Source organism: Anguilla anguilla, chromosome 3 (assembly GCF_013347855.1).
Source record: "Anguilla anguilla isolate fAngAng1 chromosome 3, fAngAng1.pri, whole genome shotgun sequence".
NCBI lineage: Eukaryota > Metazoa > Chordata > Actinopteri > Anguilliformes > Anguillidae > Anguilla > Anguilla anguilla.
This window is the reverse complement of record NC_049203.1, coordinates 17402319-17427150: the sequence shown is the minus strand read 5'-3', so window position 1 is coordinate 17427150 and position 24832 is coordinate 17402319. Positions and strand designations below refer to the sequence as shown.

General features: G+C 48.8%; 1 protein-coding gene across 6 annotated transcripts in view; it reads right to left on the bottom strand.

Annotated features, from left to right (window-relative positions):
• Positions 1-24832, bottom strand: part of myo16 (myosin XVI) — a 133617-nt gene that overhangs the window by 16895 nt on the left and 91890 nt on the right. For all 6 annotated transcript variants that reach the window (XM_035410344.1, XM_035410345.1, XM_035410342.1 and 3 more), the window contains 9 exons: positions 23345-23425; positions 21280-21485; positions 14247-14349; positions 9627-9723; positions 9102-9348; positions 5918-6246; positions 4462-5607; positions 1475-1648; positions 231-316 (listed from right to left, as the gene is read on the bottom strand). In XM_035410344.1, the coding sequence (XP_035266235.1) occupies positions 231-316; positions 1475-1648; positions 4462-5607; positions 5918-6246; positions 9102-9348; positions 9627-9723; positions 14247-14349; positions 21280-21485; positions 23345-23425 (2469 nt within the window). The remainder of the gene's footprint in view (positions 1-230; positions 317-1474; positions 1649-4461; positions 5608-5917; positions 6247-9101; positions 9349-9626; positions 9724-14246; positions 14350-21279; positions 21486-23344; positions 23426-24832) is intronic.

Sequence of the window (24832 nt, the reverse complement as noted above, 5' to 3'; positions counted from 1 at the left end):
TACCGGCCTCGTCTCTGGTTACACGCGGCGGATTCGCTTCGGCTGCGTCCCGTCCAACGAAAGCCAGAGGAGACTACTGCGCATGTGCCACTTAAAAACTTAAAACGAAGAGAGTGGCAGGGCGCCAAAACGCACAACGTGAAGAAAGAAAGTTAGCCAGAGACTTTCCTGACAGCTAGGGGGAGGGAAGGTTCACGGAGGGAAAATGTAATGAAAGGAGGCTCCCTCACCTGGCTATGGTGACCGTCCAGGTGCCTGTGGAGGGAGGACGTCGCGGAGCTGTTTGTCTTGGAATGACCCTCGTCTTCTGGGGAGCCTGAGAGGGTCGAAACCACAGAGACCCCCCGTCAGGCCACTCAGAACACGACAGGCACATGTTCTAGATTCACCCCGAGAGAAGGCTTGATGCTTTTGGCTCTAATCACAGATAGTTGTTGAGAGCCAATAGAATTGGATGAACAGGCTGTGTTGGGTTGGGGGAGATTAAGTCATTTCTTGATGTTGACACCCTCGCACAAGAAATGTAATGTTAAACAAACAACTTCTTATTACAAAAATTGTTTTTAATGATGCATCTATTGGGAAATGTCTATTGATAAATGAAGGCTGGACTGTGATAAATGAAAGTGGCTGAAAGCTGGACTGTCTGGGTGAAAACTGGACATGTGGTAACCCTACAGGTAGGAGGAACTCATGCTGCCCAATGACAGACAGCCACAATCTCCCCTGACAACAGGAGACAAACCTGTTATGCTGAGGGGGGTTGTTGCCATGGTGTGGTCTCTTAGATACAGGTCGTGGGGGGACGGCACCCGTGTAGAGCCCATCTGGACTCATGAGTTACTAACGCAAGGGCCTTCGCTTTCATCACAGAGGGGATTTTGGGTAAACCCGCTGGCAAAGTGTCAAGCCTGAATGTTCTCATTACAAACTCTTCTTCTGATCTTTTTTACTTTTTCTCTGAATAGAATTTAGCCTCTTCTTTCCCTCTATTTACCCACCTTCCCTGAATTGTGCTCTTGCTGATTCAACCTCTCCCATTCTCTGCTCCTTCTCTACCCCCATTTCTCCCTTTCTCTCTGTTATCACCATCTAAAAGTCTCTCCCTCTCTCCATCCCTCCTTCACCCACATTTCCTTTTTCATGTGACAGATTATGAAACGTGTCAAAAAGTGTCAGAGCTGATTCCATCAGGGCTAATCTCCATGATGGCGAGACCAAGGGGTGTGGCTTGTACAGTCCTCTGCAAGGCCATTCTGTCTCAGATTGACAGGGCATTTGTCCAATGAGAATCTCACAACCTTATGTCTATTTATGTGTCTGAGGGTCTGACATCGTGCCTTACTGTGGTCGGTTACAATCATGAATGTAAAGAAACTGAATAAAATATCCTGCTGAATTCATCCTGCATAGACAACAGCAGTTGTGAAAAGACGCACTCCACTGAGAAAATGGCGGGAGCCGTAGCTCTTACCGTTGGACAGTTGATTGCCGTTCTCCAAAGGTGCAGGGCTGGGGGAGTGGGTGTGGGAGTGGGAGTGGGCCTGGGGGGCGGTGTGGTTGTTAGCATTCTTGTCCTGGAGCTGCGGTGATGGCGGTGTCGTCCCTGCCTCATCCCGTCCCAGGGCGTTGATGTTAGAGTTAAACCCTGAAAAAAAAATGACAAAAAAAAAAAAAATTGCAGTCAAAACTCAGCACTCCCAAGACATCTATCTATATAACCTATGGTGCCAATAGCATACTAGCCTTTTGTTTATAGAGCAGATCCTACCCAAAATTCCTGGATGCTTCTGTGCTGTTCTTTTACGTCTGCCGCGTGAAGTGACAACAGCAAGTTGCCGTAGCGATGATCACAGCCAATGTGAAGGGGACAGACAGCGCATTTTCACAGACACACTTTGACACCCGTGGAAAGTTCCTCTCATGTAGAGTCAGTGAAACTGGGTCATGCATAGTTGTGAAGATGAACCTGCCACAGGCAAGATCCCTGTCTTTGGGCTGGGGGGGGGGGGGGCGGGGGGGACAGAATGGGGTATATAAGAGGAGCGCAGGGTAACCAGTCTCACTCTTGGCATTACTTTTTCAGAGCTGGTCTCTCTCAAGGTCACAGAGCTGCTCTCACCTTTTCAGAAATGGTTTCTCTTTTGGTCACAGAGATTATCTGGAATTGTATCAGTCAATCTACTACTAAACAATGCTGGTGTTTCTTTTGGTTGTAGAGCTGGTCTCTATCATGGCAATAGAGCTGGTCTTCTTCCTGGCCATAGAACTGGCCATGCTTTCAAAGCTGGTATCTTTTGCAGGTGCAGAGTTTATTTCTACTGTGCTAATCTAATAATCAACGAGCTGATCTCTATCGCTCTCATAGCAACTCCACTACACTTCATCACAGGAGAGCAAAGGCGTCACTCCCTTCAGGAGAGGCTGTGGGCTGTCACGCAGTGTGAGTGACAGCCCATATTAAAAGGGACGCCCATCTGAACAATGTCGGCCTATTCCGGCCTAATCCACACCTGAGCCAGCAAAGACAGAGCAAACAGAAGCAGCCTGTTTATTGACAGTGAGGACAGACGAAGAACAGAGAACGGCGAACCACAATCATCCCTGAACTGACTGAATTCTGCATTTCAGACGGAAAACCTCACCCTTCCCTATTGATCCACCCCTGGGTAACATCCTTGCATGCAGGGAAGTGCAGAGAACAATAAAAAGAGTAGGGAAGCAAACCTCTGCTCTGACTGTGAAACTGATGAATTCCAGCCTAGGTGCGTACTATAGGCATATGGGAGGCGCTACTCCCGACACCTGTGCTGAATCAAACTTCCTTTCATAATGTCTTCTCTATGGCAGAAGAGGAACTCGTTCTGATGAAGAGAAGCTCAATAATTAAGTCCAGCCTCAGTATGTCTGTGAATGAAATCATACACAGCCTTTTACACCAAACAAACATTTCATGAAGCAGATCAAAATAAATCTGTAATGCACAAGGCAATAAAAAAAAAACAGCGGTAAAAGCCGGCTGAACATTTTACTACGCCGCTGAATCACGTGCTAAATGGCGAAGGAGCACTTCGACCCAGCATCCCCTGGGTAAATCCTGCACGTTTCACAGTAGCGGCCCGCTCATTCAAAGGGGCCAGCTTTCAGGATCGCTCCCCACGCATGCTGTAATGGTGGGGGCATTCCCTGCTGAAACGAGCGTCCGCTGACAGGCTGTTGCATCCTGTAAGCATTGGCATTCTAATAGGGCGATTGCGTGACTTTTATCCAGGAACCCTGGGTAATGCGGTCCCAAGCTAATAGTAAAGGGAAATCAGGCCGTTAGGTGAAGCCAAAGCTGGTAGGTTGGTGGGGCGGGGGAGGGGGCGCAGTTACCATACAGGAATATAATTCCAAAATGCGAGGACATTAAATGGCACCCTATAGGCGAACACAAAAGAAAATGATAAATCATTTAACGGGGACGTCATGGTACTCATTAACCTTTGATCTCCCTGGCTGGGGAGTCTGTGAGGTGAACGTGAATGTCGGGGGGGGGGGGGGTCTGAAATAAAGACAGGCTGTGGAGGGGAGGTCACGCGTCCAGCTGCACACGCGGGGGCACGGAGCCGAGGTGTGGTCAGGGTCGCATTAACGCGCGCTCATAAATCTGCGCAACGAACCGCTGCAGCGCATTTAATTAAAACAAACGACCTGCGCGGACCCAGAGTCTGTCTTCCTCACGTGTGCTGGGAGGCTCGCTTTGGGAAGGGGCGATTCGCCGTCTGCCCACCGCCGGGAGAGTCAAGATGTCGAGAGAGTCACAGTAGGCCTACGTGAGGAATTATGGGTATATCTGCCACAGAAAAAGCAAGTCTTTGAGGCTGTGGCTTGGCAGGACATGGGATTCAGGATTCAAGGTTCAGGGGAGTTTTTGTTTTGTCTGTAAACCAAGTCTCACACTGCTTGTCAGATTTGCCAGGTATGGTCAAAATGTATATATGACTCCCATCTGAAATTGAGGGATTTTTGGATTCATGTTGAACATGTTGGAGACACCCCCCCCCCCCCCAAAACAAAAAAAAAGCTAATGATTTTAAATACTGGGAAAACTTTGTCTCATCCTCCAGAATTCCACAACACATGCTAATGCTCACAGCACTGAGATGGAAGGTCAGCACTTTTTCATTATGCTTTCGATGGAAGTGTCAAAACTTAGGAGAGGATGTTGAAACTACTTTGAGACAGTATTTTCATTTCAACAGTGACTTTCAAAGGAAAATTCTGGCTCTTACCATGCTAAAGACGTGACTATGCGAACTGCAAGAATGTGGGTTGGATCGGGACCATATGGGGTACAGTGTGTGTTAAAAAGAAATGTTTGTGGAATACACTGCATGGTACACATACAGGGTATGAGGGACAGGGTGTGGTACGTGGTGCAGAAGTACTTTTAGGGGGTGGGGGGTGTGGACTCCTCACCTGGTTCTCTAATCTTCCTCCCAGCGGAGGACTTCCTGAGCAGGCTCCGCCCAGAGCTGAAGAGGGTGGTGAGCTCGTCCAGGGGGCTGGTGAGGGGGCGGGCGGAGGCGGGGTTAAAGAGCAGCGGGGAGGAGGAGCAGGAGTGGGCGCGACGGGGCTCCGGGCGGCCTGTCTTTGCAGGAGAAAAGGGGGGCTTGCCAGTGCCCAGCGGGGCCTCAGCCGAACTGTGGCCCCTGTGGGACGCCTTGGAGGACTCTGGGGCGGCCACCGACGCCGTGCGCGTCAGCCCCATGACCCCGGCGCCCTCGGGGGGGAACGGGAAGTGGGAGGGGGGTCTGTAAGGGGGGGGCAGGGCTGGGGCAGGGGGGGGAAGCAGAGGGGGTGTAGGGGGCGGAGTCGTGAGGACGGGCTTATCAGGCATGAAAACCGTCAGGCTGGGGGAGGAGTCTGCCCTCTGGCGGGCGTACTGGGGGGAGAGTGGGCTGCCCCCGTCGCCCTGCCCCGGATAGTTGAGGTTGGTCTCCAGGACGGGGAGCTTCTTCACCTCCAGCGGGGTGAGGGGGGACTCGTCCGAGGCCGGGGAACACGTGGCAGGGGAGGGGGGGAACACCAGCAGGGGAGGCCTGTGGGGAAGCAGGTTCGGGAAGGGGGGCGGGATGTCGCAGGTCCCGTCCTTGCAGGGGGGCTTGGGTCCAGGGCCGAGAGGGTGAAGCTGCTCCGCCAGCACCATCTGGACCAACAAGGGGGACGGCTCCTCGGGATTGTTCGTCGCCACGGTTACCTCCTCAGGCGGAAAGTACTTCATCTCCTCGTAGACGGCCTCGCCCAGCTCGGGGCTGTCCACCTCCGGGAGGCTGGCGGTCCTGGGCTGGCCCACCATCTCGATGTAGACGTCGTCCTCCTCCAGGGGGCGATAGAGGCTGAGGCCCACGCAGTGCGGCCCGTCCATCGACGCCGCCCGATGGATCACCCCCAGGCAGTGGCCCCCCTTGGAGAGGCAGGAGAGCTTCATTTCGACGGAGCGGTGTGCGGAGATCTCCTCGTACGACCCCGTCAGTTTGGTGTAGGGGCTTCTTTTTGGCTTGGGGGGAGGGACCTTCCTCATGGTGCTGTAGTCATCGCTGTGAGGCCGCGGTTTGGAAAGGGCTGCGTCAAAATGAAAATGGAGGAACAAGCAAAAGATAAAACCCTCCCCCCATTTTAGCAGACGAAGGCATGCACAAAATACAAACAGCTGAGGGCATCTGAGAAAGACGCTACATTAAATGCTGCAACATTAAATGCACACAGAAAATAAATGTTTTAAATAAAATAAAATAGACGTAAAATGTTGAATGAAATGTGTTTTTTATCTGCTATTTCCTGAAATACCATATAGAGAGGTAGATAAACACAGGGGTAGTGGGTTTTTGGGGGCGGGGCTTTGGGGGGGGGGGGGGGCTTTGAGGGTACGGACCATCGGCTGGGGTCTCCTTGGGACTGACACTCAGGCAGGCGCTGACGGCCTCGTAGGAGGCGCTCAGCCTGGTGTTGGGGTCCCTCTTTGGCTTGGGGGGAGGCTGTTTCCGTGGCGACGACAGGCCCCCGGCCCCGCTCGCTTCGTCGGCGGCGGCGACGGAGAACGCCGGCTGCGGGCCGCCCGGCTTGATTGATGGCCCGGCAGCGGAATGTACCAAGCTCTCGGCGGCCAGGGGGACGGGCACGGAGCTGGAGCGGAAGTGCTTGAGCGCGCGGCTCCCCCCGCCCCCGCTGCCTTCGTTGGCCTTCCCGCTCCTGTCTAGAGCCCTGGGAAGATAAAATGATACCCATATGCATTATTCAAAATGACAACAATGAGGCTGTTCATGCAGATATAATTACGTTTTTCATCCTCTCTCTCTCTCTCACTCTCTATTTCTCCCTCCCCCTTTCTCGCTCTCCCTTTCATTCTCCCTCACTCACTCATTCTCTCTTGCTCTCTTTCTCTCACTCTTTTTCACTCTCTCCTGCTCTCTTTCCTCATCTCAATCTCACTCTCTCTTTTGCTCTCTCTCTCCTGTTCTCTTTCTCATTTAATCCCTGCTTAATGTGGGTGTCCAGGTCTGAGAATCACCAGGCGACCTATAGATGCATTAACATAGTGTTAAATTACCCAATGACCTTAACCTCAACTCTCATTCATTTTGTGAAATTGTGCCATTCCTGAAAGATGGAGGGAGGCTGGAGCTGGTTTCCATTACTCCGCTCTTCTTCATCTGAATCTTAATCACTGGCAACCATGCAGCGCCAATCAGCTTCACCGTGGCCAGTCAGGCACCGAAACACCAAGGGGGTGGGGCATAAAGAATTCAGCAAAAATAGCTTAGTTATAGTATTAATTGTTTAAGTCTAATCTTCTTCCTCTAATGCTATAATGTGATATGCATTCTCAGATTTGATATCTGCCTCTTAATCTGCAACCACCATCTGCTGTTTCCTGAGGGAGGTGGGGGTAGTGGGGTTTAAACCCAAAGAGATTTTGGACAGAGGAAAGCCCTAATCCAGCCTTCTACACAATTCCAAAATGTGAGCCGCTGTGCTGATTTTAGAACTCCACCGCCCCCAACCCCCCGTTCGCCCTTTTACCTGATCTGTTATGTGCTTGCAAGCACATGACCGCTGTCCCTTAGTGGTCAGGAAAGATCAGAGCTTGCGAAATGAGTGAGTGTGTGTATGTTTCTGTGTGTGTGTGTGTGTGTGTGTGTGTGTCTGCTTGTGTGTGTGTTTGTATGTGAGTAGATATGTGTGTGCGTACATGTTTGGCTGCATCCATGCCTTTGAGTAAGTGGGTGTGTAGGTGTGTGTGACTGTAGTGTGTATATTTTGGGGGGGAGGGGGGGGTGCTCCCCCCTCTATGTCCCTGTCCTGTCCCATGGGACGAACAGCAGATGTCCTCTCTGTTTTGGGATGGGGGGATAGAGAGGGAAAGAGGGAAGCTTTACGCTCATTGGTCATTTGTTTTTCTCCCCACTCTCACAGACACCGCAGATCACTCCGCGCTAATTAACTCTCCGAAATGCTCCAAAAAAAATATAATAACATAAATAAAGAAAAAACGCTAAACAAAACAGACAGCCCTGCTCCCTCAGACCACAGGACCGTGACGTGCGTATCCTGAGGTGATTTGACAGAGAGCGGTCACCGACAGAGCAGGAAAACAGGCCACGGTTTCACAACCCAAACAATAAAAAAAGACAGATGCTGCTGCGGCTTTTTATCTGTGGATCAATCACGACAAGCAATTACAGCCAAATTAAAGAAACACAAATTGACTTGCTTACAGTATATTACTCAGTGAACAGACACGTAAAAGACACCGAATACACTCATGAAAGCGCGTTAAGTGCACAAAATAACACCTTATTAATGCAGTCTAGGACAGCCGGGGGGAGGGGAAACCTGACATTATTCCTTGCTCAGTTGCTTCATCACTGTAATCATTCCGAAGCTTCTGGAACTAATGTGTCTACAGTAAATGAAAGACTGTCATTCAACATACAGCGCAGCTGATCTTCTGCTACCTATGGTAATCCCATAGAAAAAGTAATCAACTGTTTGGCATGTGCGCGTGCACACACACATACACACACACACTCATACACACATGCACACATTTTATCAAGACCTCCGTGTCTGTGATTAATACTATAATTACAGGAGAACAGCCAGCCAGGCATGGTTGACTCTACATAAGCAGGAAACACTCCTTCCATTAGGAGATGGAAGGGTTTATTAAGTCATGAACATCAACACACACACACACACACAGATACACACACACACACAGAGACACACACTCACACACACACACACACACACAGACACACGCGCGCACACACACAGAAACGCACATACGCACACACCGCGCCACCCACGCAGCGAAATACTAGCGCCGAGCCTGTTAATTCATCGTATAAGACCGAGGCTTACAGAGGAAGTGACAGCGGCGCAGGCTGAGCGATCGGCGGCGCGAGTGACGCCGCGGGCCCGCCCACGCACAGCCTGCGCCGCTGTCTGTCGCCTCGCGGAGACGGCCACGGGCGCCGTGGGCTCGCACGCGGTCCCCCTTATCGCGCCGTAACCCCCCCGCACGCACGAGTCTCTCGCTTCCCCAGCAGCCCGCCCGCCCGCCCGCCGACAGACCCCCGCTCCCATCTGCGGGCTCCGGGGGAACCGTGTGACCGCGTAACCGATGACACGCACCCCCCCGCCCCACGCCAGGAAGGGCTGAGTGAAACATGGCAGGACCTGCAGGAGTGCTCTGTTCAGCCTGCTGAAAATAGCCTTTGCGTGAGCGCAGTTGTTTCAACCTCTGTCCCCTCCAAGCGAAAACAACCAACCTATGGAAATCCCACCTAAATAAAATGATTTATTTCATCAGCTGTGACTTAATTATATCCTGGATTGCTATTTGAGCCTGGTAGGCATTTTGTATGAATATAAATATGTCATAATTTAAATCGTATTATTAGCAAAGAGTTTATTTTATCTGAAATAATTCAAATTATTATTAGGAATAATTTTCATTAAAGGAGAATTTTTTTTCCCCACACACTTTGCTGATGACCTTCAGGAACTGGAGGTAGTCAGATTGGTTGTCGAAAGTGGGCGGGCTTCCTAACCTCTTGGGTGGCTCCTCCTCCTTGCCGACAGGCTCGGGCCGCTCGATCAGGTGCATGCCGTTCAGCTGGTTGCGCATTCGATCGTTCTCGCGGGCGATGTCAGAGGCGTTCTGGATGACCAGGCGGTCGTAGGCCTGCAGGCCCAGGTCTTCCGCCCCCTGGAGGAAGCGTTGGACACTGCAGAGCTCCTGCTGCCGGTCGCTCACCTTGCGCCGGGCACGTCGCCGTGCCAACCAACCCCGCGCCACTGCCATGGCAACATCGACATGGTTAAAACACACACGCACACACACACGCACGTGCGCAAACATACAGAAACACACACACACACACACACGTGCGCAAACATACAGAAACACACAATGGCACAAACTCAAAAACACAACCAAAACAAGTGTGGATATACATCCACACATCCTTCTCTGCTGACTGCAAGCCTGATAATGCTAAGAAGGAGCAAATCAGTTGCCATGAAGAACACAGGTGAGAAATGGATTACTCTTATGAGCAAGGACAGGAAGTTACCTTTCTGACAGGTAATGATCTTCTTGTGCAGCTGGTGGCAGCGGTCATTCAGATGGTCAGCTTGCCAGTACCTCAGGAACACCTTACTATGACCCATCTGTAGACCAATGACAAACAGGAGGGGGGTCCCAGGGAGGCCAATGAGAAAACCAGTGCCTGGGATTCAGTCAACATTATGTCATTAACTGTGATCAACCGTTAAAAACAATACATCTTTACCTTTCTTCACAAACAAACAGTTCAGCAATCAGTAAATGGTAAAACTGAGTTGGGGAAGAAAATGTACAACACTTGTCATTTCAATTGAGGACAAATGTTGATTGAATATGAATGAGCCTATGAATGAGCAGGGTCAGAGCCTGGGAACACCAGCATCACTGAACAGGAAATTGGCAGTACCGAGAAAGAACATATCAGCTTGGCAGGACAGGACGTATTGTTTAACAGTGTCGAGTCTGCAGATCCTTCAGTGTGCTGGTGAGAGAGCACTGGCCCCGATGTATCGTTCACCTCACAGAGTGCATGTTTTTGGGAATCCGTGTCAAATCGCCTCCCCGTCCACGGCACAGGAGTGAGCCAAGGTGAAAGGGTTTTGGCAGGATTTTAAAGGCTGCTGTTACGGAGCCGGCAGACGATGATTTCTGCCCTGCCAGGTTGGGCGGGACAAACATCAATCAAGTGGACGGGTGTGACAAGTGCCACTGCTCAGTGTCTGGAACTTCGCGATTGGCCAAAAAACAACTCAGAGACAGGCTGTTCCATACATTGCGGGTCACGCAAGTCTCTTGTCTGCTTTCTGCGGTTGCTTTTCGTCAAACCCTATCACATCCTGGGACCAGTAACAAACTGCGCCCCTTTGAACGCGTTCGAGATGTTCCCAGGAACCGGGGGGGAACACAGAAAAACATCATTAGCGAGGGAGTCTGTTTCTCCTGCCCCAGAAGGCGATAAGCGTCCAAGAGCAGATCTCCAACGGTTCCTCTGTGTGACCGCAACTTCCTGTTATGACACAACGAGGAACAGCGCTGGAGCCGGAGCCAAGCGCGCTGGAAGCTGGTCTGCTTTGTGGTCCACGGCAGAGGACGGCGACTCCCCCCCCCCCCCCGCTGAACGGGTCCCGCAGGAGCGTCTGTTTGTGTTCTTGTGGACTTTGGCGGGAACGGAAGGATGGTCTGTGCGTGTGTGTTAGCGTGTTTGGTGCATTCGTTAGGACATTGTGGCCGTGTGGAGGATCGGCGAAAGATTCCTCACCCCTATGAGAATATTACTGCGATTTTGGGCTCGGGGGGTGGGGGTGGGGGTGTGCGGGTGGTGGGTCCGTACTGGGCACAAGCTAAACGTTGAACACGAGGAGTACAGCTTGCTCCCCATTTTGGGGGATCAACAGACTCCCCCTCTCAGGTCCGTTACATTTTGGCATTTAGCAGACGATCTTATCCAGAGCGACTTACACAGAGCGCATTTTTCAACATACAAGGCCTTCACGCAGCCGCACATTTTACTGAAATTCAGGTTTGTTTCTCGAGGGTACAACAGCAGCAGCCCCGGCTAAGGAATGAAACCCGCAATCTTTGGGTCACAGGCCCAGTTACCATACCCGTACTCCAGCAGCCATTAAAGAGGCTGTTTTTTTCAGTGGCTGATTAGGCTAAACCCTTGTGTTTTAATTAGGTTACATCATCCTTCAGCTCCTTTTCGCCCCCCGTCCTTTGTGAAGAGAGAGCTTTGCCGGAGCTCTGGGGGTTGGGATTTTTCGGGGAGGGCGGCTGGGAGGGAGCAAGGCCCCCACGGCGGGCCTGAGCGCCCGGGCCTCCCCTCGGCTCGGCAGGCGGTCCCGGCCCGCCGGCGCGGGGTCGCCGTACTTGGCGGGGCTCGGCGCGCCGCGGTAAGTCGGCCATTGTCCTCGCACGCTCCCTCAGAGTGTGACACCCCATTCATCTTCCCGCCGGCAGTGCGGCTCTGTGTGGGAGAATGCGTCTGGGGGTGTCTGGGTTAGGGGGGTGCGGGGGAGGGACAAGGAGACGGTGACCCTGAGGGGTCACAGACTCAGACACAACAGCAGCAGGAGTTGGGGTTTTGGGGGGACAGAGGGGTGTGTGTGTGTGTTTGTGTGTGGAGGAAGGGGGGGGGGGGGTGGCACCCAGACAGAAAGGGACAGGGGTCATGTGTGTACCCCCACTGAGGTTCTGGATGGATTGCACCACTCTGCGGCGATCCCAGGGAATTTGGGCACAAATCCGCCCCTGTCCTAATTGAGTGTTCTCTCTGAACTATCGGGATTAACAGCGCTGTGAAAAGACTTTTGGGGCTGACGGGGGTGGGGGGCGGGGGGTAAGGGCCCTGCCGGATCATCACAGACCTCCCTTTCCCAGCAGAGCCTGCAGTCCTTTTGCTGCCACATTCACACAAACGTGTGCAATCTGTGGGAGATCGGCTTCATCAAGCGAATGTGACTTAGATAATTATGCTGACAATGCTGAACTGACAAAGCTTCTTAAGCTCACACTATAACCTCCGCTGACTTTTTCCGTAGCTTGTTAATTTACGATTATTTACAATAATAATAATAATAATAATAATAATAATAGTAATAATAATAATAGTAATAAAACATCACAAGATCAGTCAAGCACCAAACATTTGTTTTAAAGGTGGGAGGGCTCTTAAGTCAGTGATAAAATCAAACTCTGACCACACTCACTCTGAGGAGTGTGTGTCTGCATGTGTGTGTGTGTGTGTGTAAGAGTGTGAGAGTGTGCATGTTTGTGTATGTGTGTACGAGTGTGTGTGTGTGTGCGTGTATGCATGTGTGCATATGTGTGTGTTTGTGTGTATGTATGTGTGTATGTGTCTGATGCCCCTTGCCTTCCCCCATTATCTGAGTATGAAAAGACATCACAATCAAGCAATTAGTGACAAGGGAGAGGCATTGATTTGGCCAGCTGCACTCACACACAATCGCACAATGGAGAGCGTTATCGCCGCCAAGAACAGGGTGTCTGTGGAGACCGGAGAGGGGACAGATCGTGGGCAAGAACAGGGCGATACAGCCAGAAGTACTAACCCGCACCCCCTCCCCCCATCCCCACCCAAACCTCCCACCACCTTTCAGCTGTCCCCACCTACACCCGTCCCCCAACCCCACCCGCTCCCCGCCCCCTCCCGAACAAGCAATTACAGGGAGCCCGCGCCAGGGTGGCATTGTGCATATTAAGACCTGATCAAGCGTCGAGGCACGGGAGAGGATTTCCAGTCGTGTGTCTCCACAGCCCACCCGTGCTCAGATACTGTAACGAGTGCTTGGTGGTCCCCCCCCACCCCACCCCCCTTTAATGTAATCTGACATTCAATTAGATGTAAATGAAAAGTCAGTTGGTACAGTACCAGCAATCTCTGGGGATTCCATTTTCCTTAGCTGCGTAAATGCTAATTTACGGGCACCTGCAGTCCACATTATTCCTTTCCTTGATCTTGCATTCATAGGATATTTGGAGTGATGCTGACTTTTGGGTCAACGGCTGTTAAATTATAATTTTTTCATCGACAGATATAATTGATGTAAGCAATGAGAAAGTGTCACTGCAGCCCAGAATGGAGAGAGAGAAAGAGCGCTGTCAGACTCCTATGACCTCTGCCCTTTGACCCTATGACCTCCTGACAATGGGAGGGCGGGCAGGTGAGGTTATAGAGTTAAGGTTGCTCACGTGAAACAGGTGATTGCCGCTTCATGGTTCCGCACAGAACTACAGGCAACACCAAAAACCGCCTCCCCCACTGTAGTCCTGTCAGTTGGATGGCCAAACAGTGCTTTTTCAGCCCCCCTTGCCCCTCCCCTGAACCCCATCAGGGATTACAACTGCTTAACATCCAAATCTGCTCTGTTCAAACATACCATTGCGGTGAATGACAGACCGAGATAGAGAGACGGAGAAAGGAAGAGATATAGAGGTAGGGGAGAGGTTGAAAGGGAGAGAGAAGCAAGGACAAGAGGGTCCTTCAAAGCCCAGTCCCTGTTTCATGGTTTTAGTAAGAGCGTATGGAACAGAATGCCACCATGTTGCGACTGAGGGTGAATCTTTTCAGCACGTTCAATCCCTTCAAAGCCCTCACCATCAAATACAGTATACCACCTGATTCAATTAAAAGCCGGCAAAGATCACGCTAATGTTACTCCGGAGTGGGGCGTCCAGATTCCCTCAAAGCGGAGGAATATCTGACCGCCCTTTTTTCCCCACCTTACACAATGCACTATGGCTAAATACAGAGAAAGAAATTAGCATTTAGACTGCAGGGAAGATCAAATAGTTATTCACGCTTTTGAAAGCAGCACTTTCTGCCTTGCAATCTGCATTGGGAAACCAGGAGTCCTTCTGCAGAGAGTTCCTGTGGTTCTTTGGCAAGAGCTGTATCTGACACGCACTGCCTTACTGAGTATAAAGTTATACAGGAGACACGGAAGCAAATGTGAATTTGCTCCGTCTGTACACTCTCAATTTACAAAGCTTACATGACCGTGTTTTCCTTAATAAGGAACCGAAAGCTGTGTAACATGAATCAAAAGCGTCAGATTCATTTAATATAGCCGTATGAATGCCTGTCAAAGGTTCAAAGGTCACATACCTGCCATCCCTGCAGTTTACAGTGCTGTAGAATGTGCCGGCACTTCTCCTCTGTGGACAGCTTTCTTTTTTCTCCCAGGATGGTGTCCGCCAGGTCCTTGTATCTAATGGGGTGAGGCAGGAAACTTTGAGTCCCATCGCTTCGGATGAAGAAGCATTCCTTTTAAGCAGTAGTTTACAGTGCCACACTGAACAAAGATCACACACATTGACTTTTCCCCCATTTTCACGACCCACTGAATTTCCTTCCAAACTGCTGCTTTTTTCTTCTCTTTCGTTTGAGGGAAATACACTGCTCTCCGGTGGGCAATTCCCCACTAAGTGCCTATGACAAACCACACCAGCAACAACAACAATCGTATAAATAACAATAAAAATCCATAAAATGTAATGAAATTCTGCCTGGATGTTCTCATCCTGATTCACAGCTGTTGCCACGGAGAACCAACCAGTCTTGTTATTTTTTTTATTGCTGAGGACGGGGGGGGGGGGGGGGGGGAGTCGGAGGAACATCCAAGCCTTCGCTGTCACTTACAAGGGAAGGATTTGAGCGTGACACATGTCCAGGGTAGGAGGGGACAGGGGGGAAGGGAGTGCACCCGGAATGGTCTCCAGAATTGAACAAGACCATCTGCTGACCAGCCATTATGAGGTGCAGAGGTCAGCAGTCGAAGAGGGCAGGCTGGTAACCATCTGCTCCTATTGGTGCTGGCCAGGGCTGTTAAAGGTCAGCAGCCTCCTTACTGGCTCGGTGAAACCACAGGGGTCACCGGCGGTAAAGTGAACAATGGGTGCTGATCTGAAATCAGTCGGGGTTCTCTGAGCCATTACAGAATCAAACGTTTCCACATTGATCAGCCTCAAAGAAGCAGCCAAAGATCAGACCGTTTCCAATAATAATGATTTCGTATTGCTGCAACAGGGTGAGCGGAGGCCTTATGGTTCATTTGCTGTTGACTATATGTTCCATTAAAGTTTTTTTTTTTCTCTCAGGACTTGCAGGGAAACAAAGGTTTGTATGCCCATAGAGAATAAATGAGGTCCTCATTCATTAGGGTGCTGGAGCCAATACAATATAATATAAATCTCCTTTTCCCTTAAGAGACAAAAACATGTGAAAGTGTGTCTCAGTATGCAGAGACCCACTGAAGGCCTGACGCAGTGGTGTGGGAGGGGCGGGCCTACACGGACCCTGTTGTCTCATGACGACCAGCTGAGACAGCAGCAGATTGTTTTGGTTAAACACCTTCTGCGAGAGTTAAAAGATTCCTTTTGTTTGTTTTTTTACTTAAGGAAAGAAGTTGTCTATGAACTTTCACTCACCCCCCTGTCTGTATGGTAATGCGTAGTCTTCGAGACACCATACGCCCCCTCAAGAGGGACATAAAGCCCACAGAAACTTCTGGATCGGTGACCTCTTATGTATATAGATAAAAATTATTTATATCCTGGAATTTTGTGAGCCCCTTGAGGATTGTGTCATATGGTCACAATGAGGCAATGAGTTTAAATGGGGTGAAGGGTAGGATTTGGGGGGGGGGGGGGGGGTGGTGGTGAAAGCCTCATAAAAATCAAAGTGTCACAGCACCCCATACACAGTTAAACAAAATACAAACCCTACCTCTTTCTACTCATCATCAAGCAAATATTCATCCCTGCCCTCATCTAGATGGATTTTTTTTCACTTAATTTTGAACATAATAATCAGGAGGATATTTTTGGAAGGTAACCAAATGTTCCCATCATCCTGTCCAATTCCAGCACATGCCGCAGGTGCGCAAGGTGATAGCAGGTCCTGTTTTTTTCAACAAAGCAGAAAGTGCACATCCTCTGCTGCTCTCTGACATTTGAAATCCTTCTGGAGAAAAATATAGAAATTCTTTTCTGCTCAGTTGAGCATTTCTTTAAGGGCCAATCCATTCGTCAACAGTACACATTTTTACGCAAGCTCTAACGTATGGATATTGAAAATTCATCTCATATCTTGTTTGGGCTAGTGAGTATCAAATGAAATTGGAGAAACAAGAATTAATTAATAATAAAACTATAAATAATAAAAAACAACTGTAAAAAAAACTGTGCCTCAAATGTGACAAACATAAATATTCCCAAAACACATTAAATAAATACATTTTTATTATAAATTTGTTTTTTAGTTTATTTCCAAAACATTCCTGAATATGGTAAATGTTGCAAATGTGAAAGCTTGTTTGGCTTCCTGGATGTCTATTTTTTCTATAACATTTTTTTTCCCCCTTAAACATTATTTATGATACACAAAAAACTTGTTTTAGAAGGAACACTATTCAGTTTCCTTATTCCTGTTAAACACGTTGAATTGCAAATTGTCATTTATGGAAGTTTTATCATTGAATTTAAATTTATTGAATTTAAATCATAAAATGTTCCTCAGTGTCCTTGTCTATTTTGTCCTTGTCTAGCATGTTGGGCGAGTCGGGCATATTTGTGCGAAATGGGCATATTGTACATATTAAATACATTTTTAAAAAGATATAAAATTGTATGAGATACAGTACAGAACGTTCCGGTCACAAGCCAACTGTTTAACCAGGGCGGCTTGCTGCTGTCCAAAAGCTTTTCACATTAAATTATCAAGGCTGATAAAAGCAGCTGCAAATGCAATTGACCTTAACCCACTATAATAACTTATCAAATCAAAATTCAATAACACAGTGAATTTGTGGGGAGACTGCGGGGGGCACGCTGGCGAGGAGAAGCGGCGCTCCGATGCTGTCCCCAGGACGCGGCCGTGATTTATGACCGCGCGGGTATCGTTAGAAAAGGGGGCGGGGCCTCCGGGCCCGGCTGCTGCTACGAGACCCGGCGCGAGACCGGCGGTGTGGTAGACTGGAGGCCCATTGTGCTTCTCCGCTTTCATTCTAAAATATTTACCCTTGAAATCACGGCTTAAGGAGACATGCTTTATACTCCATTCAACGCACGCACACGCACACGAATACACACACGCACGCACACAGACACCCCTACACATGTGCACACACGCACACACGCACACACTCACACGCACACACGCACACACACACACACACACCCCTACGCATGGGCACACACATCTACACATGCGCACACATACATACGCGCAAGAAAGCAAGCATGCACACCAGTAAGCACGAGCACATATACGTACACACTCCTCTTCACACGCACACACATGCAAACATACATGTACACATGGGTATGCGTGCATACACGCACACACACACACACACGCACACACAAAGGCAGCATACAAAGATGCATTTATATTCACTCCATTCTTTGTTTTCTTTTTGACCATAGAAAGTAGGGGTCGTGGGTAGAGTGGAATTTAGACTAGCACTGTGTCCTTAGCTGACCTGTGCTTGATCTGTGAGGTTTTGTCAGGTCTTTGACAGTATTTTGCCTTTATTTCAATGGTATACTGAATTTTCATATTTCAAAGAGAAGGAATTGCATTAGTTCCTTCTGTTAGTTTTTTTTGCAGTGCATGACTAAAACTTACGGACAGAATGCCGCAGCAATTGAATGGCACGTACCGTACCAGACGCTATTTCTGTGCACAGTTTCACACCTTTCAAGCGGAGCATGCCACATTCTCGCCGTGTTAAATGAGATATCCCCTCTTCCACCTCTAAGTTTACACCCCCACGTCAGGTGCGAGCAGACGCGCGAGGCCCGGGGAGGGATTCGGGGAGGAGAAGGGAACCACGATAATTAAGAGCTAAAAAGCACGGGGAGGACCAACGAGGAGCTGGGAAGCACCAGAAGCCAAGCAGAGGTGTGAGCACGGTCGAGGGAAGAGGAAGGAAAAAAAACTGATTAATATGGAGGAGGCTCGGGGAGGAGACGCGAGACGCTGCGATTAACGAGGAGGTGCGAGGAGGCGTAGGGAGACACTATGACTACGAGGGGGCGCGAGGCGGCTCAGGGAGGAGCTCGGAGACGCCGTGGTAAATGAGGAGGCGTGAGGAGACATCACTATTACCAAAGACGCATGAGGAGGCGTAGGGCGGGCTGGCAAGGGCAGGGGGGATGGAGAGAGCGGGACTGCGCGGACGGGGGAATCCTCCCCGTGGGGAGGGAAAGCTGGGGGCCTGTGATACGGCTGCATTAATCCCCGGGCATTACAGTCCGCACCTGATGTAAAGCACAGCGGTCCTGAGGTCCGCGCACAATGCGCAGAGCCGTGATGAATGGCGCACTAAATGAAGGGTCACCCCGAGGGAGCGTCCACAAAGGGGCGTGCAAATCAACACGAATTTCAAACCAAGCCCCCCGAAAAAAAGAGAAAATCTGCATTTACATCACAATCGGCCCTCCCTCCGCCGGACTCCCGCCGCAAATCCCCCCCCCCCCCCCCCCCCCCCCCCCCCCCGTCTGGGCCGGCGACGCCCCATTGTGATGCTAAACGCCCGCGGTCCGCCGCCACACGACGCGCACGCCTCCCGCTCGCCTCGCTGCGGTACCACTCCCCCCGCAACAATGGCGAACGCTCAGACGTGCAGGAAAAAGAAAAAGGTGACGGTGGAAGTGAGAGAGAATCCGCTTATCAATTAATGTCCTGAGATTCAAAGCGCGGTGCCATCTGAGGTTTACAGCAATAGGAGATGAGAGAGTCTTTTCAGACAGATATTAAAGAGTAAGAAAGAAAGAAGCAAATCTGAACTCTGGTCATTTTGAGTTCTCTGATATGGAGAAGGAGGGAAGGTAAAATAATGAAGTGAGAGGAAATAAACATTCCAACCCAAAGAGAAAGTCAAGGGTGGATACAGAACATTGTGCTCATTCATGACATCTTACTATTAAATGAACATTTTCCACCCAAATAAATAAAGTTGTTCTTACTCTTACTGTTTTGGTGGGCACAAGGAAACTGGAGAAACAGAGAAGCATTTATTGTTACTTCAATAAGAGTCCTCATTCTCACTCCCCAAGAAGGAGTAACATTAATGAGTTATATAAATGATTTGTCCCTCTAGAGATAATCATTTATATTGCCCACATAATATCCTTTATACGGTAGCAATTGAATATGTGTAAAAAGGTTCCCCTGGGACATGCTATGAATTAGTTACACAGAATTTTATCTGTGGAGTGGTCCATGGCACTCATTTTGTTTGATTTTTCAAATTGGGCAGATTGATTGTTTGGTTGACTAACTGATTGATTGATTGACTTGTTTCGTTGTCTGGCAATAGTCCCACCCACCACCAGAAGGCTGGAAGAGGAAACACCATACAGAAGGATTATTCCACCTACTTTATCATGATCTTCCATTTTGGAGAGCAAATGAAGATCAGAACAAAAACAGAGAAGAACCAAATTCAGGTTTTGGACTTGGATTTGGATGCATGTGGCCTCGGTGGTTTTAAGGTACAGTACATGTGTGCTGTAATGAAGCTGAGGTTTCTTTCAGGCAGTTTTTGAGGACAGTGAATGAAAGTAAAAGATAAAGTGTCTAACCTGCAGCAATACTTCAAAGTGGAAGAGATCATTCTAACCAAGACACTAAACCAATCCAACAAATTTTTTCAAATTTCAAAACATAAAAGTTAACATGTTGTGAAGGGAATTATTGGTAGAGTTATTTAGGTTCTGCATGACAACTGGATGACTGGATTAACAGTATTATGCAATATATGGACATTTCCTGTGTCCTAACAGCTCTGAAATTCAGAAATAGAGTCTGCCACATCAGTTGAATCATAAACAACAAGACTGTAGCATTCAGGAGGAATTGTTCAAAAAATCTTGGGATACGCAAGACTCCTCTTTGTCCATGCCTCCCGCCCAAAGTCCAAAAAGAATTTTGCATACACAGAGGGGTGCACTGTGATCTTCAAACGCAGAAATGATAATTTCAGTATTTCAATTCCTTGTCTATAATCGCTGCAATTTTTACAGGAAGCCCCCTTATGCTAATGTCATCAGCGAGGGTGTCTGTCCCTCACGTTTTAGCAGAGAGAGCGGATTCAGGGACGCCGGTGTGGGTAGGAGATTAATGATGTTTACTCCAGGGTGGTGGAAACTGTTCTCACCATGTGACCCCTTACCCCCCCCTGCATCCCCCCCTTCATTATCTGACTAGAATGTTAACGCACAAGGCCAGTAATCCCTTTATCTATCGCAGAATGAAGCAAGATGGAGAAAACCCTGCTCATCCCCCTACCCCCCCATTAAAAGGAGCGGTTCGGGGGATGCAGAGATTGAAAGAGAGAGAGAGAAACACACAGGGACAGGGAAAACCTAAAAGGACTCTTCAGAGCTGTGAAAGTGTTGGTCTTTGGGAAAAAAAAGAAACCAACAAAGGCTTTGTTCCCATTCTGTGTGTGTGTGAGAGAGAGCGTGTGTCACTATGACATGGCACTGCGACCAGCGTGCATTTAGTGGAAATTGGCTCTGGCCTTCAAGCCACCCTCTTCAGAGAGTTGAGAGTGCTGGAACACCGTATTCTTCGTCTTTCTGGAAGAATGACAGAGGCAGAGATTTCACAATAAGCCACATGAGCTCATGCGGCACTTTTTCCTTTGTACTCCTGAGTTTGGGATCACCCTGACCTGGCAAAGAGGCTATGCCAACCTGCGAGTCGCTCTCTGCCACATCTTTAAAAGCTGCCATTGTCAAAGGGGGACAGTTTGAAATGTTACACAAAGGTTATTTTTTCCATAAACCGCAGAAGCCAGCTGCTGTCGGAATCTAAATGAGAAACAACATCTTACCACGTACAACTGAGTTTATAACATATGTATTGCGAAGAATACATCATATGTGTGTGTGTGTGTATAGAGTAAAACCAAAAAATATAAATGTTCTGAAGGATTTATTCTGTAAATTAATTTTGTTGTTGAAAATTCACAGGGATTTGCATTTGTAGCATTTTCAAATTTTACCAGCATCTAAAAAGTTTCAAACCAAGGAAGAAAACTTTACAGGATTTAACTGAGCTTTGGTAGCAAGAGAGATAGACGGCTTAAGTGGGGGTAGATCCGTGGGGAAGGGGGTAGGTTCCTTACCGGACCAGGAAACTTGCGAAGGGGAGTCGGACCGGATACCCGTAGCGGATCATCCTCACCATCTCCAGAACCCCCACATAATGCAGCTGTGTGGACACGTGGAAGCTGTCGAAGGCGTCCGCCCGCTTGGTCTTGTTGGGTTTGACGCACTGCACAAAGTGTGGGGTGCAGCCCTGCAGCTTGCTGATGATCTCACTTAGAGAGTTCTGGACCACACAGAAGGAGAAGATGAAAAAGTTTAAAAAAAAAATGTAAACCACAACATAAAAAGTCCATATCAAATTTCATATCATGGAAATGAGCTGGGCTCACCATCATGCCTGTGGCTTGAATGACATAATCATGGATAAATTATCTTCCTAGAAACCTTACAGAAGTCATCAGACTCCATAAAGGTATTTCAAGGAGTTGGCCTACAAAACCACAATAAAGTTTACTTTACAGTGCCTTTCACAGACTTTACGCATGGCTCTACTACAGAGGAAGTGACTGGGAACCATTGCAGCCATTTGAAAATGCGATGATTTGGGCCGACGGTGTCATCAATACCGAGAAACGCCCCTTTCTATTTGTGTAAGCGGCAGAAACCTGATGATGTCACAATCCTACATTCAGCAACACCAATCAGATAAGCCAGGGGTATGTAGCCAGGAGTCGATGCTGACATATGGGTAATCCATGGGAGATATTTACACCGTGCAATTGCACCAAAGTAACAGACAGTAAACCCGACCCTCATTATCGGAAACAACCGAAAACCTCAATAACTCTCACTCAAAAAACCAAAACAAAGCACAAAAAAGAAGAAAAAAATCAAAGACAATTATTGACGTAAGATGTACTTTCTCTGCAATTTAATTTGTTTTACAGCAAAATGCGTGCTCTTGTGTCTTCTGGGTTTATTTATACATGCTTGCGTACTGCCTTATTTTTCCTTCTCTTGTTTCCTTATGAGACTATTTATATTCAGATGAATAAGGCACTCCAAGCTCAGTTAATTCAGCCTTGTATCCCTGCCCGTTTTGTGGAGATTGGACATAGTGCAGTTTGTCTATAAACCTTTCTTTGAGTAGTTCTGGAGAGAGCCCCCCCCCCCGGCTACTCAGCATGGCTCGTGGCCGCTGATGTTTTGTGGATGAGATCACCGCCGCGTTCGTGACGCCATTGGTCTCACTGAGTAGGCACACAAGACCGCGCTCAGAAACAACAGCCTCTTTACTCGCGGGGGCAACATGCGAGACGGTGACGAGGGCAGGAAGCGCGGCGTGTGCGTCTGCACACTTCTGGGCATGCTCGGGTTTCTTTCCACTGCGTAAGAGCGCGGCGTACGAAACGACCTCTGGGGCGTAACCGCCGCCCCTGTGGTTTGAGTCACGTTATTCTGTTCTGCTTTCGGGGGTGGTGAATGGCTGGCGAAGGAAAACAAGCCAGCGCTTTATTTATAAGCGGACGACAGCACTGCGCCGTTTTCTGAAGCTAAGAAAGGGGAGATCTGTTTCTGTTTTCTGATTTCACGCCAACTTTTTCACGCCAAATTTCTGCTCTTAATGATTTCATTAGCCTGAGCTGACATTGCAGCTCAATTCATTGATAAGCTCATGAACCCCAGCTGATTGTATCCGTGTCTCTCTAGGAAACATTTTTCTGCAGTTTAATGTACGACCGAACCACCGCTAGCGTGTAGAGGTAATTGGCTAATTGGGTAATTGTTCATAAATCCCTGCGTGCAGACTGACCCTCCAGGCATGGAACTGAAGACACAGAGGGAATAACTTTCGACAGAGAGCCACGCAAAAAAAGTCCTGCAATACTAAGGGAGGGTAAAGTGCTAAGTACCCTTTACTCTACTCCTTTCCCTGGGGACAGGTGAGAGTTAGTGTGCGTGTCCGAGAATACAGATCAGTACACATGGCTTAACCGTGAAACTCCCCCCCCCCCCGACTGGCAGCTTAGACCGTGCTGATGGCTGGCAGTGACATGAGAGAATGCCGGGGAGCCCCCCCCGACCCCACCCCTTGGGGTGACTCCCAGGCCACCTTTGATCGCCCCTCGTCCGCTCGCTCACCCTGAGCTGGATGGCGACCGTGACCGGTCCACCGCGCTCCAGCCGCTGCAAGAGCGAAGTGCTGCCTTTCTTCTTCAGGAGCTGAAAAAGAAAATGGAGGACAAGGGATTCTGACGAGGAGGATGACACCAGCGTGGTGAAGGGCAGGGGTCGGCTGCCGTTGGAGGGGACGTTCAGGCCGGCCTCGCGCAAGGCGAGGACTAGACGAGGACAGCAGACCACGCTGCGCCATCAGGTGAACCGGGGCCAAATCGCCACTTTTCTCTTAGCGCGTGGTTATCTTAAATATTCTGCCTGTGATGTCACAGTAATGGCTACAGGCAAACAGCATTATCAGCTCTCAAGATGCAGCACGGCAGCTGAATCAAGCGAGATTATGTTGTGAAACAAAGTTTGAGAAATAGCATTTTTCGCCCCATGTGGAAAACACAGCCTACATTCTAGGGGAGATTTGTGGGTCAGATTTAGACCACTACCAATGACAAAACAATAGTCTTCAGCTTCAGGCTTCCAGGAATCAATTCTCCTCATGCCTTTAAAAATACCCACTGGACAACTAATTCAACAAATACAATTGTCATCAAGTAATAAAGCTGTCAAGGTAAACAAAATGAGGACAACTAGCCCGGACCTTTCATGTCAAAGTTAGCCAACATGAATTCTAGATAACCATTGTTACCTTTGCTATTTTGGTGCTGGGATATTTTTGCATGGGAAGGAATTACAATTTTTGAGCTTCTAATTGATCAACTCTCACATATTTTCTGAACGGACTGTCTAACAGTAAAAAATCTAACTATATAAGATATTATAAACAATATAACTATATATCCTTTTAACATGCAGTAATTAGGCATACATGTGCTTATAACCACTCAAAATGTCCTTTTAACAATATTTGAGGTAAGCATGTTATTGTTGATGTTGAACAAGCTTGCTGCCCCAAAAGTTTGTCTTTTGTGAAGCCCAACAGGACTGTTCTGTTTTAAAGCAGTCAGAGGGAATGCTCGTGGTTATGGGTGTATCAAAACCCTCATTGAAGCCAGATTGGTATAGATGGTCTCTCCTCCAGACACATTGTGTGGGGCTCAGGTCCTCCATCTTGGATCTGCCCTCTGCAGATTTGGGGTAATTGAGGGTTTCTTGGCCTGCCTCACGTCAACAGAGCCAAGCACACTTCTCCAGGGATGTACTGTCATTATGTACAAGGGGGTCATTATTCTCCTCCCTCCCAGACCCTTCAGGAGAAGCAGCCGGGAATCAGGTAATAATGGAGACCTCTGTTTGCGGGTTCTGTGGACCCCCCACAAGAGAAGCGTTGGCATGGCAACGTCACCCCTAACAACCTAACAGAAAGAGCAGGGCACTAAGTGGGTTCCATCTGGGAAACCAGAATACTTGGCTAGGCTTGGACAAACAATCAGGTCCACTGAAAGAAAATAAAATAAAAAGCTAGATAAACCAGGTGAACCTGGGTTTCCTGGAGGC